Raw genomic sequence first — 16,854 nt, 5'->3', positions numbered from 1 at the left:
ATGAAAAGAGCTTGTGCTAAATAACCATTCGATGTTTTACTTGGACCAACTCGGCTAGAAATGGTAAAGTTATATTGACCTACCTTCCATGGAATATTAGCTTTCCAACATCTCCAAGCCTCACTCAGATGTTGTAAGATAGTTCTTGCCTTGTTCTGTTTAATACCTTCTGGCATCATGTCTAGGATGTCATGCATTACCTAAAATATAGACATATACTATACAATATTCTGAAATTTAACAATTTAATTAACAGGTTTGAGTAAATCCCAATGCATATATACTATACAGCTACAAGCAAATGTAGAATAGCACTTCTGGCTTAATTTGATGGGTTTTAAAGAAAGATAAGATATGCATGGTAGGAAAAAATATTCAAGTTTCATTTCAGAATAAAAACATGTTGTTTGTCAAGTAATACACAATTTATTCGTTCTTGCTATCAAAATAGAGAAAAGCATAAAGACCTCCTTTCCTCTTCATATAAAAGCTCATACAAATATATTCATATTTTTTCCAAGCTACATTAAACTTTTAATCATCCATTGTTTGCAATTTCCTGACATCCACTGAAAATATCCTTAAATCCTACTCACAGCTGCTCTTAACTCCAGATCAAAGTGACTCTCAACTCTCTGTTTTGTCACGGTCTTGGCAACACCTTTAGAGTGACGTCCCTCAAACTGTCTGGATAACAAGTTGCCTAACCATCTCTCAAGTAGAGGGGTAATCCCTCTCATAAAGAACAGCCACACCCTCCAACCAGCAGCCCAGAACCCACATCCTGGTCCTTTACCAACAGCACCCTGAAATATAACAAATATAAGTTTAACCAAACAGATTTTCATAATTTGCAAAATATCCATGATAGTTTAACATGTTTCATGAGACTGCCTAGCTGTTACAGAAACATTATGCTGGATTCTTTTTCTTAAAGTTCCTGATTATGTCATATGAATCAGTTATTGACTGGGTTTGTTAAAAATACAAACATAAAAATAAATGTAATGATAAATCTGTGAGATGGTCTGATAAATATTGTGTATTTACAGCTAGCATTAAGAATTTTTGCAATTATGTTACATATATTTTGAATTCATTTTTATTTGTGGGATCCAAATTTTCTGCAGTTTTTATGTATAGGTGTACAATAAATTCCAATGTTCAATTACACACAATTTTATTTATAAGCTTGTATGAAGACTTTGGGTAAAGAATCATGTCAAATATTGATTCCCATCCTTTCAATCCACAAAAAAAATAAAGAATAGCCGGTAGTTAATAATACATACTGTGTTAAATCTGTAGTAGATTAAATGTTTGATATCTTTACACATCCTGATCTGTCTCATCAACTTATATTTATATCTGTACATTCCTGTTAACTGTCCTACGTGGGCAAAGACATACTGTATACCATCAGATAACTGTAAAACATTAAGTAAAGACAAACTGTAAAGTAAAAATCAGATAAATGTAAAACAAAAAGTAGAGTAACTATCAGCTTACTGTAAAGCAAAATGTAGATAAATATCAGCTTAGTATAAAAACAAAATGTAGAGAAAATATGAACTGAAAAACAAATAAATGATTGTTCCGTGACTTTTTAATCGGGGCCTTTTATAGCTAACTTTGCTTGTTGAAGGCTGTACAGTGACCTATATTTGTTAATGTCTGTGTCATTTTGGTCTTTTGTAGATAGTTGTCTCATTGGCAATCATACCACATCTTCTTTTTTATACTTCCTAATGAAATCTTTCATATCGTAATAACTGTATGCATTCATTGATCTATTCCTTCTTTTAACATGCTCTGAAACCTCATATAAAATTAAAACATATCCATATGAACCTAATTTCCTTGACATTTCTCTCTAAAGATATATTTATATCAATCTTGGCAGACATCAACACTTTCTTGTTTATATTGTACATGACCTATTTATATAAGGGTTACATTCTCCCTGTCCAAAATGTTTTGTCCTCAATCATTTGGTATCTATCTTGAGATTTAAACAAACCTGAAAAGCATCCACATTTCCCAGTCTATACTGTACATGACTGTCAATCACTAACTTGGATAACCTTAAGATTTCACGACACAAATGGAAAGCATTACCAAATCTGGATTTTTTTCTTTCCTGAAAAAATAAAATAAACACAGATGCATAGATACAAGATTATGAAATTTAGATAGATAATTTTGTTCAATATAGAAATATATTGCTGTGTTTCTTTATTCTACATTAGCTATGAGGTATAGGGGAGGGTTGAGATCACACAAACATGGCTAACCCAGCCACTTTTTAGCACCTTCCCCAAGTCAGAAGCCTCTGGCCTTTGTTAGTCTTGTATGTCTTTTAATTTTAGTTCATTTATATGTTTTTGAGTTAAGTTGGACGTCCATTTTTCACTGAACTAGTACTAAGGGCCAGCTGAGGCCCATGTCTGGGTACGGGAATTTTTCGCTGTATAGAAAACTCATTGGTGGCTATTTTCTGCATTTTGATCCAGTTGTTGTCTCCTTGACATCAACCCAATTTCAATAATCAATTTTATCTATAATATTTCAATCTGAATTGAAATAGGTAAATTACCTTTGTAGTGAGAGTTTTGACTGGTTTCAGATTGAAGTTGTAATCCAAATGAAGGTAATTCAAATTCTTTCTGTGGATCAGCAGATTCAACATGTTGTAACCTTGACGACAGACTTGTAATCCAACCTCAACCCAATCTAACTGTGTCAGCTGGAAAAACTTTGTTGCTTTAAAAGATCTGAACAGGTATCTGGAAAAAAATAATGAAATAATAAACAACTTGAAATTTCATTGAGTATTCGTGTAACTTTTGCTATTTTACAAAATTCCCAATTAATTTCTAATGGTATAAATCATGAAACAGAAAACTTCTAAATTGTAAACTTTAAATGAAGTACAAAGTTTTAACTGGAACTCTGAAAATTGAAGATTTTAGAAATACTTCAATTTGCATGGCCATTTTTTCACAATTTTTTATAACCCGACCATGCAAGGGCTGTATAGCCAGTCAAGGTTGTTAAAAACATCCCTTTGTTGTCACATTATTGCTTTTCCATAACTTCACAAACTTTATATCGTGTCATCATACAGAAGACTTTTAATCTACAAAGGCCTCTATGGACTTTGGACCTACCTTTTCTTCTGAGCCTTTGGTGGTCTACTTTTGAGAGCATTGAGTACATAATACTTGAGAAGCTTCTGATAGGACACTCTGACCTTGACCGGCATGTTGGCTGGACAGTGCTCTCTATACCTGTATTACAAATAGAAAAATACACTTTAATATTATTGTTTTTGCAAAGGGGTTTTGTTTTGTGTTTTGGAAGTCTATTGGCAAGTTTATTATTTGCGAATTATGCTCTTGTAAAATTCTTTAAGACGAACAGTAAAGTCATGAACAAAGAGAAAATTAGACACATGCAAGACTTCTCAATACACAGTACAATATTGAACTGGCAGCAATTTGGACTGATCTAAGAGAATATGTCCTGTTTCTGTTACAGAAATAGAAACTTCAACAATTGCTAAAGATCCTGCGGCGGCTGAACACAGTATGCTCAATTTAAACGTCCTCTTCTTTCCTTATGCTCCCTATTGATTAAGACAATACAATTTTTTTCATCAAATGGTAATATCAAATTTGACGTCTGTCTGAATCTAATCAATACAACATACAATATTTAAGGTGGTACCTAACACTTTCACTAAAATTAATTTGGCTCGTTTAATTTTCATAAAATTTTGTCAAAGTATTTACTTTGACACTTTTACAAAAAAATAAAATTTTTAAAAAAGTTTAACCAACCGTTTTGTCAGAAAAAATACACTGGTTATGTAACAATTTTGATCATTGAGAAGCTTAACATTCCTTTTACAACACAACGTAATTAAAACGTTAAGCCGACTTTACAGAGTTATCTCCCTGTAGTGTTAGGTACCACCTTAATAAGAAGAAGCATTGTCAAACTTAAAAAACTTTTTTTTAATTATTCAGCCCTTCTTGACAAGAAGATTTTTTTTAAAAACTGACCATGTTTTGACTAGTGGAATATCTATTGCTCTGCGAGTGCGTCCTGATCTCATGTTGAATGGACGAGGGGCCCACAGCAGTGCTATACCATTAGCTGTATTATCCGTGTAAAGAGGTGTGTCCTTCATAAATGGCTGAACAAATTCTGGTAGCTCAAATTCCTCATCATCTTCTGGTAATATCTCTCCTCCCTGTATAGATAAAACAGATGTTCAAGTTAATGTGACATTCTGATAGCATTCATTTTTTTTCCAATAGAAAATAATGGAGTACTCAAAACATCATTTATAGAAATGTGTAAGCATCATCTACACTGATTGTCAGGTTTTTAGCTGGATAAAACAGTATCTTTACCTTTTTGTGATAATGAGACTATAAAATTGTATGTACACATTGTATATGGGGTATCTATCCATGACACAAAATAAGTACATGCATAACAACAAAAAAACCACACAAAAAGCAAAGGAACAGCGCTTTTATTGCTGTTCTGCATCTCAAAGTCACAGTGAGGCCTTTAACACAGAGCAAAAAAAAAAACTTCCACCTCACTGCAAGTTTACAACAGCCCATAGCACTGTCTTGAGCAGATTTCTTTGCAAAATTAGTTTTAGACTTTGTAAATTGTAACACCACCTAATGTGTATGTATGTCTATAAGCATGTCAGTGAGTTTATGGAACAGGTATCTTTGTCTGTAAACTTGATTTAAATTCATCAGTTTTGATGTCTTGTTTGAGCATCATTATTGACCTCTTCTTGTTTGTGTGTCTGTATTTTGTTTGAATGATCAGGTGTGTAACTGTCTTACCTTGTTTGTGTGTCTGTGTGAGATTGGATTGATAAGGTGTGTGTTACTGTCTTACCTAGTTTGTGTGTCTGTATTTTGTTTGAATGATCAGGTGTGTAACTGTCTTACCTTGTTTGTGTGTCTGTGTGAGATTGGATTGATAAGGTGTGTGTTACTGTCTTACCTTGTTTGTGTGTCTGTGTGAGATTGGATTGATAAGGTGTGTGTTACTGTCTTACCTTGTTTGTGTGTCTGTGTGAGATTGGATTAATCAAAGGATCAAAGTAGAAGGCCGGTAGATCAGGATCTTCTGTCTTAATGTAAACTACATTTGGTGTGTGATACCTAGAAGTTAAAAAAAATATATAAATATAAGATACAGTATGATTGTCATTAAAACATTTATACAGCAGAGAGAGGAAAATGTTACCATTTCCGCCTATGGGAAATGAATTATGCATCTTGACCAAGTTTCAGATCGTACACTCAGGTTGAGCATGCCACTGCACGGCAACAGAAAAATATCATGTAAGTGTTTAGTGTCAGAAGACTAACAGAAACTATACATACCATGATAACTGCACTTTAAAAGGCATACTGTTATACAAGTACGGGAAGGCAATCCTATACTCTGTTCTGATTGGCTGACGTATAATGATCTTATTGATGTCATTAAACTCGTTCCAGTCTTCATCCCTGGCAAATAGAAATGGCATCTGTTACATACTTATAAAACCTGAATTGTTAGCAAGAATTTTAATTTCAAGGTTACATACTTATAAAACCTGAATTGTTAGCAAGGATTTTGATTTCAAGATTGATTTTTTTTAGCTATTGAATGAAAATTTAAAGAATAAAAGTGAATAAGAACTACAAAAAGTGTTTATAGTTCATTTGGTTTTTATGCATTATACAAAAGTCACCAAAAAAATCCTACAATACTTATTGGTTGTGTAAAGAATGGAAATTTTTCAGGTCAATGTTATTTGCTTATGTTTTGCAACTTTGTATAACAGTCTTGGCCTGTTTTCTGCTCTTTGCTAGGGTTGCTGTCTCTAGGTCTTATTCCCAGATTTCATTCTCAATTCTGAGAAAAAAGCATCACACATTAATTATTGACAGGTTGACCAGATATCCCTCATATAAACAGAGTTGATCTATTTTTAATCCAGTCATTAACATTTTAACTGTTCTATAATTAGTCCTATGGCAACTAACTGAGAAACTTTCAACAATCAATTCTTAGAAATCTAGGACAAAAGTAAATTGTTACGTGTGTATTGTAATAAAATACTATTCATGAGGTAAAAATACATATATATTTTTTTAATGCAAAGATTAATACCCCATAAAATCATTTTTTCTGTGATATACTGTGGATTCATTATGTTTTTGTTGAATACCAATTTTCATGGATTTCGAGAGTACAGATGAACAATGAAATCAAATAATAAACTTTTTAATAGGCTTGATTGCATAATTCAGAAAAACCACAAAATTAAATAGCCATGAACATGCAAGTTTTCTTTCATCCACGAAAATTGGTACCCACAACAATAAATAAACACCCAGTATGCAATAATTTAATTCCTACTGTAATTCTTTGTCTTTGACCAGTGGTTCAAACTTTGGTCCTCCTGGTATTGCCATGTTCAGAGCTTTGGCTGTGAAGAAGGACTTCAAATCAAACAGATAAAAATAGTTCTCATCTACTAAATCTGTAATCAGCTGATTAGCCATTCTGTACAGGACTGACATCATCGGCAGGGAAAGGTTCCACTTTCTGTAGGTTTGACCATTAACATATCTGCAATAATAAAACATCTTTATATTATCTATGCATTTAAAATAAGAGATACAATTGGCAAAGTTACATTTTATTCTTAAATCCCTGAAAGGTAATTTGTAATCACATCAGTATATTACATTTTTCCTATCTTTAATTAAGTTCCTTTTTTCAAAATCTTATTCCTGTCAATCAGTAGCTTGTGAGCATCAATCTTTTTCTCTATATACTAAGTGTCAGCTAGTGTAAATTTCTCATTGGCTCCTCCCCTTTTCTACTTACTTTGTGTCAGCAAGTGTTTAAAATTAATCATTGGTTCCTCCCCTTTGCTACAAACTATGTGTCAGAAAGTGTTAATTTATCATTGGCTCCTCCCCTTTTCTACTTACTTTGTGTCAGCAAGTGTTAATTAATCATTGGCTCCTCCCCTTTTCTAATAAATTTGTCTTCAAGTGTAAATTATCATTGACTCCTCCCCTTTTCTAATAACTTTGTCTGAAAGTGTAAATTATCATTTGCTCCTCCCCTTTTCTACTTACTTTGTGTCAGCAAGTGTTCATATATCATTGGCTCTTTCCATTTTTTACTATATTTGTGGCAGAAAGTGTGAAATTATCATTGGCTTTCCCCTTTTCCACTAACTTAGTGTCAGCCAATGTTAATTTTTCATTGACTCCTCCCTTTTCTATTTACTTTGTGTCGACAAGTGCTAATTTATCATTGGCTCCTCCCCTTTCAACATATTTTGTGTCAACCAGTGTTAATTTATCATTGGCTCCTCCCCCTTTTCTACTTACTTTGTGTTTTAATTTTTCATTGGCTCCTCCCCTTTTCTACTTACTTTGTGTCAGCCAGTGGTTTATGATCATACAGCCATCCATAAACAGCTTTGTCTTCTTCCATGTCAACTTCCATCTGTATGGGCTCAAGGGGTTCAACATCTAGGATGTTGTCAGCATAATCAAGTGGAGGCTCTTCATCATCAAAGGGAGGGAATCTCATTCTTTTGAAATGACGTCGATCTCTCTTTTCTCTTCTCATCATGATCCACATGGTTCTTAAAAATTGAAAGGGAACATATCAAAAATGATATTGATAATCTTTTTTTTGATCAAAACCTTACACTTCTACTCGTTTTATATTCTATTTGAGACATATTTTGTATATTTATAAATGTAACAAGAAAACAAAAGAAAAAGCTGAATGATAATTTAGTGAAGTAAAATTTCAAAATTGAAACAAAGTGAAAGGGATTGATAAACTACATACCCCCATTGTGCTACATATATGGGTTCTACAACCCATGGTATTTCATTGATGAATGTAATGGCTCCTGTGATGTGATACAGGACTTTAACATCACGGATCTGCTCCCATGGCATAGGCATGTTCTCCAGTAGTTTAAGAACAGCATGAGGCATGTACTTCAACGCTCTGAAAAATAAAACATGTTATTATTCTTATGGCAGTTTAGGATTCTGTAAGGCAATAAATCATGCTACAATAGTTAACCACAAATTTCTGACATTTAACAATTTTTACTTTTTCTAAGCAAGACTTGTGACTTTTCAGAATGAATGTGTTCTAATGAACTTAAATTTTTTATTTTCTCTTAGAGCAATTCACTATGCTGTTGAATATTAATCCTCTCAAAAAAATGTTTGAAGAAATTTTCTTTTTATTTATGAAATTTCAAATGAGAAAAATTGAACCCAATTTTTTTAATCACATCCCCCTTTCCCTTATTCCAAAACTAATCTCAATTAAAATTTCTAATGGAATTTGCAACAATAACTACTCATTTAAATACATCATAAAATATTAAGATGTAAAAAAAACTGCTTGTTATCAGTGAATGGTAAAGATTATTTAAATTTATCAGTTGGAAGTAAAAAGTGAATATACATTGTATATTGTATATAACAAAGATTTAAGTTGATTCTGGACAAAGAAAGAGAACTCCAATTAAAAAAAAATCTTGCTATTGCACAATATTGTGCAATTAGATATTTCTTGCTTACTATTCTGGACAAAGAAAGATAACTCTAATTAAAAAAAAATTTGCTATTTCACAATATTGTGCAATTAGATATTTCTTGACATTGTGCAATACTGTGCAATTGAAAAGACTTGCTATTGCACAATACTTAATATAATAATTTTAGATCCTGATTTGGACCAATTTGAATACTGGGCCCATAATAAAAAATCTAACTACATGTTTGGATTCAGCATATCAAAGAACCCCAAGATTTCAATTTTTGTTAAAATCAAACTAAGTTTAATTTTGGACCCTTTGGACTTTAATGTTAACCAATTTGAAAACAGGACCAAAAATGAAGAATCTACATACACAGTTAGATTTGGCATATCAAAGAACCCCATTTATTCAATTTTTGATGAAATCAAACAAAGTTTAATTTTGGACCCCGATTTGGACCAACTTGAAAACTGGGCCAATAATCAAGAATCTAAGTACATTTTTAGATTCAGCATATCAAAGAACCCAACCCATTCATTTTTTTTTCAAATTCAAACTAAGTTTAATTATGGACCCTTTGGACCTTAATGTAGACCAATTGGAAAACGGGACCAAAAGTTAAGAATCTACATACACAGTTAGATTCGGCATATCAAAGAACCCCAATTATTCAATTTTGATGAAATCAAACAAAGTTTAATTTTGGACCCTTTAGGCCCCTTATTCTGTTGGGACCAAAACTCCCAAAATCAATACCAACCTTCCTTTTATGGTCATAAACCTTGTGTTTAAATTTCATAGATTTCTATTAACTTATACTAACGTTATGGTGCGAAAACCAAGAAAAATGCTTATTTGGGTCCCTTTTTGGCCCCTTATTCCTAAACTGTTGGGACCTAAACTCCCAAAATCTATACCAACCTTCCTTTTGTGGTCATAAACATTGTGTTTAAATTTCATTGATTTCTATTTACTTAAACTAAAGTTATTGTGCAAAAACCAAGAATAATGCTTATTTGGGCCCTTTTTTCTGGCCCCTAATTCCTAAACTGATGAAACCAAAACTCCCAAAATCAATCCCAACCTTTCTTTTGTGGTCATAAACCTTGTGTCAAAATTTCATAGATTTCTATTATTTTTAACTAAAGTTATAGTGCGAAAAACCAAGAAAATGCTTATTTGGACCCTTTATGGCCCCTTATTCCTAAAATGTTGGGACCAAAACTCCCAAAACCAATACCAACCTTCATTTTGTGGTCATAAACCTTGTGTTAAAATTTCAAAGATTTCTATTCACTTTTACTAAAGTTAGAGTGCAAAAACTAAAAGTATTCGGACGACGACGCCGCCAATGTGATAGCAATATACGACGTAAATTTTTTCAAATTTTGCGGTCGTATCAAAACCTAACATGAATCCTATTTTTTTTCTTTTAAATAGAATGTTTTTCTAATTACTTTAACTCTTTATCTACCACTGACGGATATATAAGCGGTAATTAACACCGTTTAGTTCGTAGTGACTGATAAATCCGCTTGCCGGGTCACCTGTGTATTCGCAGTGACTGATCTATCCGCTGTAAACAATGCATGCGCAGTTGCGTTGACGGATATGCCATAAATTTCATAATACTATTCACTAATAAGATGTGTGTAGTAGTGAACTCTATGATCGCCTGTGGTAGATAAGAAGTTAAAATCCTTTGTTGTAGATAAGATTTTGGAAACATTTCCCAAAATCAATAAGATGATCTCAAAATCATGTTTCTAAAACTTATGGCGGAACCCGGGTCCAAGTTCCAGTGCACAAAATTGAAGTATATGATTTCAGATTCAAGTCACTACACAAATTGTGTATCTGAGCAGATGATTGAAATAACTATTTCAGAAGAATATACTTGTTTTATTAAATATTCTGTCTTTTATACTTCTTTTTCTGTAAACCTACCCAAGATAAACTCTTTTGTCATGTCTAAACTTTCTGTTTGTCATGTCTCCATGGTCACGCACAATTTTCCGTACATGACTTGCGGGTGTTTCTTCTTTCTGTGCATCAATGAATCCAAACTTTCTCTTCTCGCTATATCTTTTTGACTGTAATTGTTGCCATTTTCTTGCTAAATAAATACAAAGAGATGTATAAATTAGACAAAATCTACTGCCATGCTTCCTCCACTCTCTAGACACGAAGGAAGAATTCCCATACAAAAAATATATGTATAAAATAAAGAATGTAATTGTCAAAAAAAATGATTTCTCTCCCACATGTGTAAATAAAAGCAAGTAGCATACCCATGTTCATTTTTATGTGTATTTACTTTTTCCTGCAACTGTTTTACTTATAAGGTCATGATGTAGCATTAACAGTGTTTAATATAGTTAGTAAGCATTTCAGAGAGATTTGTATGTATGCGTATGTAGGTTTATATATAGTTACCCTTATCCAAATAATACAAATACAAATACAAAGTTTTTTATTGTCAATTATGACACCCAATAATTTGAGCAGTACAATTAAGTTCAATTTCATACAAGTGATTACATATTGATTACATTGATTATTTAACAATTAAACAAAGTCAAGTCTTTTTCACCCAAATAATATCTGCAAAATAGATGAATATGAATATATATATATATATATATAGTTTTACAATATAATATAGATGGACAAACTACCAGTGACTAAACTGTATCTAGAATTGATTTTCTCTCTTTGAATAGAGTACACAATAATAAACTTACTTTTTTAATTATAACATTATCCTCAGATGACATTAACCATATTAATTTTGATTTATTTGGGAGGCTTTTAAAGTTTTTGTTAACCTTATTTAAGTAATCTATATATTCAGATCTTTTATTGTCTAAAACAGGACACTGAAGAAGAAAATGAATTTCATCTTCAACTTCAGTGTTACATAATTTACATATTCTATCCTCCACTCGAAGCCCCACATATCTGCCTCTTTCAATTTCTAGTTTATGTGCACTGACTCTAAACTTAGTGAGCAGTCGCCTTTCATCATCATTTAAAATTAATAAGTATTTTTCCATATAAATATTTTCTTTAAATAATCTGTAAGTTCTTAGTTTATTTCCATGCTGTTTATTTTGTCTATCATTATAAAGTTCAGATTTCCAAATACAAGAATATTTCTGTTTTAATTTCCGGTAAATTAGTGATTTTAAATCCATCTTTGAATTTTTAATAAGTTTAAGATCTATATCAAGATATTTCATAAGAATAGCAATACAACTATACCAACTATTTTTGTTTAAACTATTTAGTGATCTAGAGACATTCAGGGCTTCAGAGAGAAGGATATCATCAGACTTTAATATATATTTATAATATCTAAACATATCTAAAATTACCTCAAGAAATAAGGGAAATCTTCCCATTTCACCCAATACAGCTATATTTGTAGATTTTTTACCTAAACCCAAAGAAAATTTACAGAATTTGACATGAACACTTTCTTGTTTCATGTCCTTGCATAGTTTAAAAAGATTATGTTCATTTTTATTTAGTTTATTTATTACTGAAGATCCCCATATTTCACTCCCATATAACAACACAGGTTTCACAGTATGATCAAATATATGTGAAAGTGTGTTAATTTTAGGTTTATATAAGTTAAAACTTTTTTTATATTTAAATAAAGCTTTCAGTCCCCTTTTATATAAATCATCTTTAGCCTCTGTAAAGCTTCCACTTGCGCTTACATAAATTCCTAAATATTTATAGCCCCTAGCTCTTTCAATAGGTATATTATTAATATTAAATATTTTTTCATCTAGTTTTCCTGTTTTATTAAATACTACTGATTTAGTTTTCTTTATATTTATTTGGAGCCCCCATTTATCACAGTAATTATATATTTATCAATACACCTCTGTAGCAGTCTGCACCAAAAACTTTTTCAACTACTAGTCCAAAGACCAATATTCTGACATTTTTCTTATTGGGCCATACAAAATTTGGCAAAAAATTACTAGTCCGAATGAAATTTTACTAGTCTGGGGCATCGGACTAGTGGCTAACCGTGCAGACTGCTGTAGACCATCAGCTGTTTCTGACATCAATACTAAGTCATCTGCATACAATAAGCAATTAAGGTGTAAGGAATTTAAAATAGCAGGTTTAACCCCGCCGCATTTTTGCGCCTGTCCCAAGTCAGGAGCCTCTGGCCTTTGTTAGTCTTGTATTATTTAAATTTTAGTTTCTTGTGTACAATTTGGAAATTAGTATGGCGTTCATTATCACTGAACTAGTATATATTTGTTTAGGGGCCAGCTGAAGGACGCCTCCGGGTGCGGGAATTTCTCGCTACATTGAAGACCTGTTGGTGACCTTCTGCTGTTGTGTTTTTTTATTTTGGTCGGGTTGTTGTCTCTTTGACACATTCCCCATTTCCATTCTCAATTTTATTACATGTCTCATCAAAAGAGTCAAGAATATCATTTATAAAAATTTTAAATAAAGTGGGGCTTAAATTATCCCCTTGTTTGACTCCTATGTTAGATGTAAAGTTTTCGGTCATAGAATATTTGTTTACCTTTACACAAAGTTCAGTATTATTATACATATCTTTTAGAGTGTTATAAAATAAATCACTGACTCCAATATTTCTCAGTTTATAAAAAAGTCCATCATGATTAACAGTATCAAAGGCTCTTCGTAGGTCAACAAAGCATGTAAAGAATTTTTTATTCAATGCCTTGTTGAGTATACTTTTCTATAAGAGTTCTCAAAACTAAATGATGATCACTGGTGCACTTGCCTTTACAGAAACCAATTTGTTCTGGTTTAATAATATTTCTACTTGCCAAAAATTTCTCTAAACGAATGTTTAAAATTTTCACAAATAACTTGCCTAAACAACTTCCAATGGTAATTCCTCTATAATTTGAAGGATCATCTTTTGAACCACTTTTAAATAAAGGAACTATATATCCTTTTGCCCAAATTTTTGGAAAATTTCCGGAGTTTAAGATACTATTAAACAATTTTTGAAAACAAGAAACTAAATATATTTGACTGGACTTTAACATTTCATTTAAAATTGAGTCAAAACCACTTGCTTTTTTATTTTTTAGTGTACTAATCTTTCTTCAGACATATAATCAGGTAACTTCTGAGGTTGTGGCACTGGCGGCTGTTATATACACAGCATGTCAGAGAGTTTGAATGTATGTGACTATGTGTATGTAGGTTTACATTTAGTTACCTTTATCCTGTAATCTTTCTTCAGACATATAATTAGGTAACTTCTGAGGTTGTGGCACTGGAGGCTGTTATATACACAGCATGTCAGAGAGATTTGTCTTATGTGTATGTAGGTTTACATTTAGTTACCTTTATCCTGTAATCTTTCTTCAGACATATAATCAGGTAACTTCTGAGGTTGTGGCACTGGCGGCTGTTGTTGCTGCTGCTGCTGTTGTATGGGGACTTGCTGTATCAATGGTTGGGGCATCAACGGAACTTGTTGTATTATAAATGGCTGCCCACCAGGCCCTATCATGTAGGGGAAAGCCATCTTGCCAAACGTTTATTTACAGCACCTGAAATAATTGTAATGAATATAACTTTTTAATGGTATAACATGTGGGATGGTTAATATAATTTCAATAGTATCATGAGTAAAACGGGTGGGATTGTTATTAATATAACAATTAAACATTTTGATGGTGTAACATATGATACAGGATTGTAAACATAACATTTTAATCAAAACAATGTGATAACAAGTGGGATTGTAATAAATACTAACATTTTATTATCAAAACACTTCGTTTGTTATAAATATAAAATATTAATGGGATAATTTGTGGGATTAAAATAAATGTAATATTTTATTGGGATAAAATGTGGGGTTGTAATAAATATTACTTGTTAATTGAATGACAAGTGGGATTGTAATAAATGTAACATTATAATATTATAACACTTAGGAAGTTGGGATTGTAGATATGGCACATGTGGGGGAAAAAACTGAATACTGAAGCCTTCTCTAGGTATTCTCAGTTGTGACAGGCTTAAACGTCAATACATATATCTCCATTCTAGTGTAAAATAATAAAGGCATTCTATCTATCATTTTACAGTAAAAGAGAAAATGCATACAGACAAACATATTTATTTTTTAAAGTAAAATGCTTATTGTTAGAAATTGTTACTAGCATGCCATTTTTTATTTATAAGATTAAATGCCAAAACCAAATATACAGAGGAGTTACCGAATTCTTAAATGATCCAGAACTGAGTGCTGGGGGCGCATGTAATACCTGAATATTTTATTTTTTTAATGGATTTAAAAACGCAATTCATTTTGTCTGTTCATATTCACTTCCATGTCCCATATCTTAAAATAAAAACCCTTTAGGATACAACATTTTCTTTTAAACTGTCAGTGTAATCAATCTGGTTAGTCATGTTAGTACAAACTAACAAACACAATCAAATATTAAACATTAAATGTATTCTGCACTGTTTTTTTAAGTACTCCAGAAGTAGCGTAGTGACGTCAATGCATAGTTTCCCTGAGTGTTAAGTTCAAACACAATTACCTAACGAACCAGCAAGATGACCGATTTTAGACCACGGTAGGATAAATCAAAAATCTGTATCAAAGTTCTATAAATCAACATGTGTATGAAGTATATGAATATGTCCTGTATGTTTTAATATTAGTATTGTGTAAAATTATGCATGTATTTGTTGGTTATAAAAGCTCAATGAGCTTGTGTTATTGTTCTGGGACATGCCGACTTTTAAAAATAAAGCTTGGAAATATTGAATTGAACTTCATTTCGTTCTTAAAACACTGATGCAGACAACCTGATAAAAGTACTTAATAAGAGTACAAAGAGATTTTTAACACTAAATGCACACATCTAAACTTGAAGCTTGTAATGAAAAGTACCTCAACGTGCTGTGTTCGGCAAATGGCGGATTTCGTAAATACTGCGTCGGTCACGTGTTTTTACATAAAGGTAAAGAAAAAGCTTGAGATGTTCCAAATGGGAAAAGTTCATTCCTTTTAATTTTAAAAAGTATATAAGCATTTTTTACATGAAATAAAGATGGTAAGCCATTGACTTAAAACTTATTATTTTTTGGGGTTGAAAGATAAAGCACAAACTGTATTTCAGAAAGAAAAAAAACATAAGTTCGGGTCATACTTTACCTATTTTAGACTTTAAAATTTTTAGTAAAGAGTTGTGTACCTTTGTATGTAATTGGCCACAAAAGGAATTAATTAATCATATGTTGAAATCAGAGCTCACACACATTCCAAGACATGTCATTATGGAAAATGGTTTACATGTGGTGGTCATACAGTAACATAGTCTAGGGCATATTGAACAGGTAAAGAATGTGAGTGGGGTTAAAACATGATGACAAAATACACTTCAAGTGACAAGTCACTTGTCAGGCTCATGTCATGTCAGGGCATACATATTCTTACCAATAATTATTTCTGTGGTTCTATCATGTCTGGGGATATGCTTAGAATCGGGACAAGTAAAAGGCAAACCGTTTTTCATAGTAATAGAATGAATGAAGGCAAAACGTTGTTGAATCATGGGTATGATTATGGGAAACAAATCAAACAACTAGTGCTTGTCCAATATTGGATGTGAATGTTGAAATTTTGTTTCAGTAAGTCTTTTTAAATAAACATGTCAATAAATTTGTCTTTGATTGAATGTGTCAGTAAGTCTGTCTTTGATTAAATGTGTCAGTAAGTCATTTTGTAAGTCTGTCCTTGATTGAATGTGTCAGCAAGTCTGTCCTTTATCAATGGTGTCAGTAAAAGAGTCCAAATAATTATGATGTCTTGAAAGACTATTTTAAAATTTTGCTTTGACGCCTTCCAGCAATGTCAAAGGAAAAAAATATAATAGCCTTTCAAGATGTCATACTTATTTGGACTATCAGTAAACCTGTCTTTGCTTGAATTTGTCATTAAGTCTGTCCTTGATTGCACATGTCAGAAGTCTGTCCTCGATTGAATGTGTCAGTAATCCTGTCCTTTATTGAAAGTTAGTGAATCTGTCCTTGATTGAATACATGTGTCAGTAAACCTGTCTGATTGAATATATGTCAGTAAATCTGTCTTTAACATGTTTAATTGAATGTGTCTTTGTTAGTTAATCTGTCTACGATTGAATGTGTCAGTAAACCTGTATTTGACTTAATGTGTCAGTAAATCTGTCTTA

General features: G+C 32.0%; 2 protein-coding genes across 4 annotated transcripts in view; one reads left to right on the top strand and one right to left on the bottom strand.

The window, feature by feature from the left end:
* LOC134681129 (pre-mRNA-processing-splicing factor 8) overlaps positions 1-15,616 on the bottom strand; it is a 35,756-nt gene extending 20,140 nt beyond the window's left edge. The window contains exons 1-15 of one of the 2 annotated variants that reach the window (XM_063540577.1): positions 15,555-15,616; positions 13,985-14,193; positions 10,571-10,739; positions 7,912-8,076; positions 7,484-7,699; positions 6,451-6,663; positions 5,427-5,552; positions 5,096-5,201; positions 4,068-4,258; positions 3,171-3,290; positions 2,597-2,786; positions 2,021-2,140; positions 1,293-1,427; positions 597-806; positions 84-200 (exon numbers count right to left, since the gene is read on the bottom strand). In XM_063540577.1, the coding sequence (XP_063396647.1) occupies positions 84-200; positions 597-806; positions 1,293-1,427; positions 2,021-2,140; positions 2,597-2,786; positions 3,171-3,290; positions 4,068-4,258; positions 5,096-5,201; positions 5,427-5,552; positions 6,451-6,663; positions 7,484-7,699; positions 7,912-8,076; positions 10,571-10,739; positions 13,985-14,168 (2,262 nt within the window). In that variant the 5' untranslated portion in view covers positions 14,169-14,193; positions 15,555-15,616. Of the gene's footprint in view, positions 1-83; positions 201-596; positions 807-1,292; positions 1,428-2,020; positions 2,141-2,596; positions 2,787-3,170; positions 3,291-4,067; positions 4,259-5,095; positions 5,202-5,426; positions 5,553-6,450; positions 6,664-7,483; positions 7,700-7,911; positions 8,077-10,570; positions 10,740-13,984; positions 14,194-15,523 lie in introns of both variants that reach the window. The other variant, XM_063540578.1, reaches the window with a different exon arrangement.
* A 213-nt stretch (positions 15,617-15,829) lies between these two features.
* Positions 15,830-16,854, top strand: part of LOC134681128 (protein-tyrosine sulfotransferase 2-like) — a 31,755-nt gene continuing 30,730 nt past the window's right edge. For both annotated transcript variants that reach the window (XM_063540576.1, XM_063540574.1), the window contains exon 1: positions 15,830-16,000. The gene's annotated coding sequence lies outside the window, so the exon portion shown is untranslated. The remainder of the gene's footprint in view (positions 16,001-16,854) is intronic.

The sequence above is a fragment of the Mytilus trossulus genome, chromosome 8 (assembly GCF_036588685.1).
Source record: "Mytilus trossulus isolate FHL-02 chromosome 8, PNRI_Mtr1.1.1.hap1, whole genome shotgun sequence".
Lineage (NCBI taxonomy): Eukaryota > Metazoa > Mollusca > Bivalvia > Mytilida > Mytilidae > Mytilus > Mytilus trossulus.
Note: the sequence above shows the minus strand (reverse complement) of the source record. Positions and strands in the feature narration are given on the sequence as shown.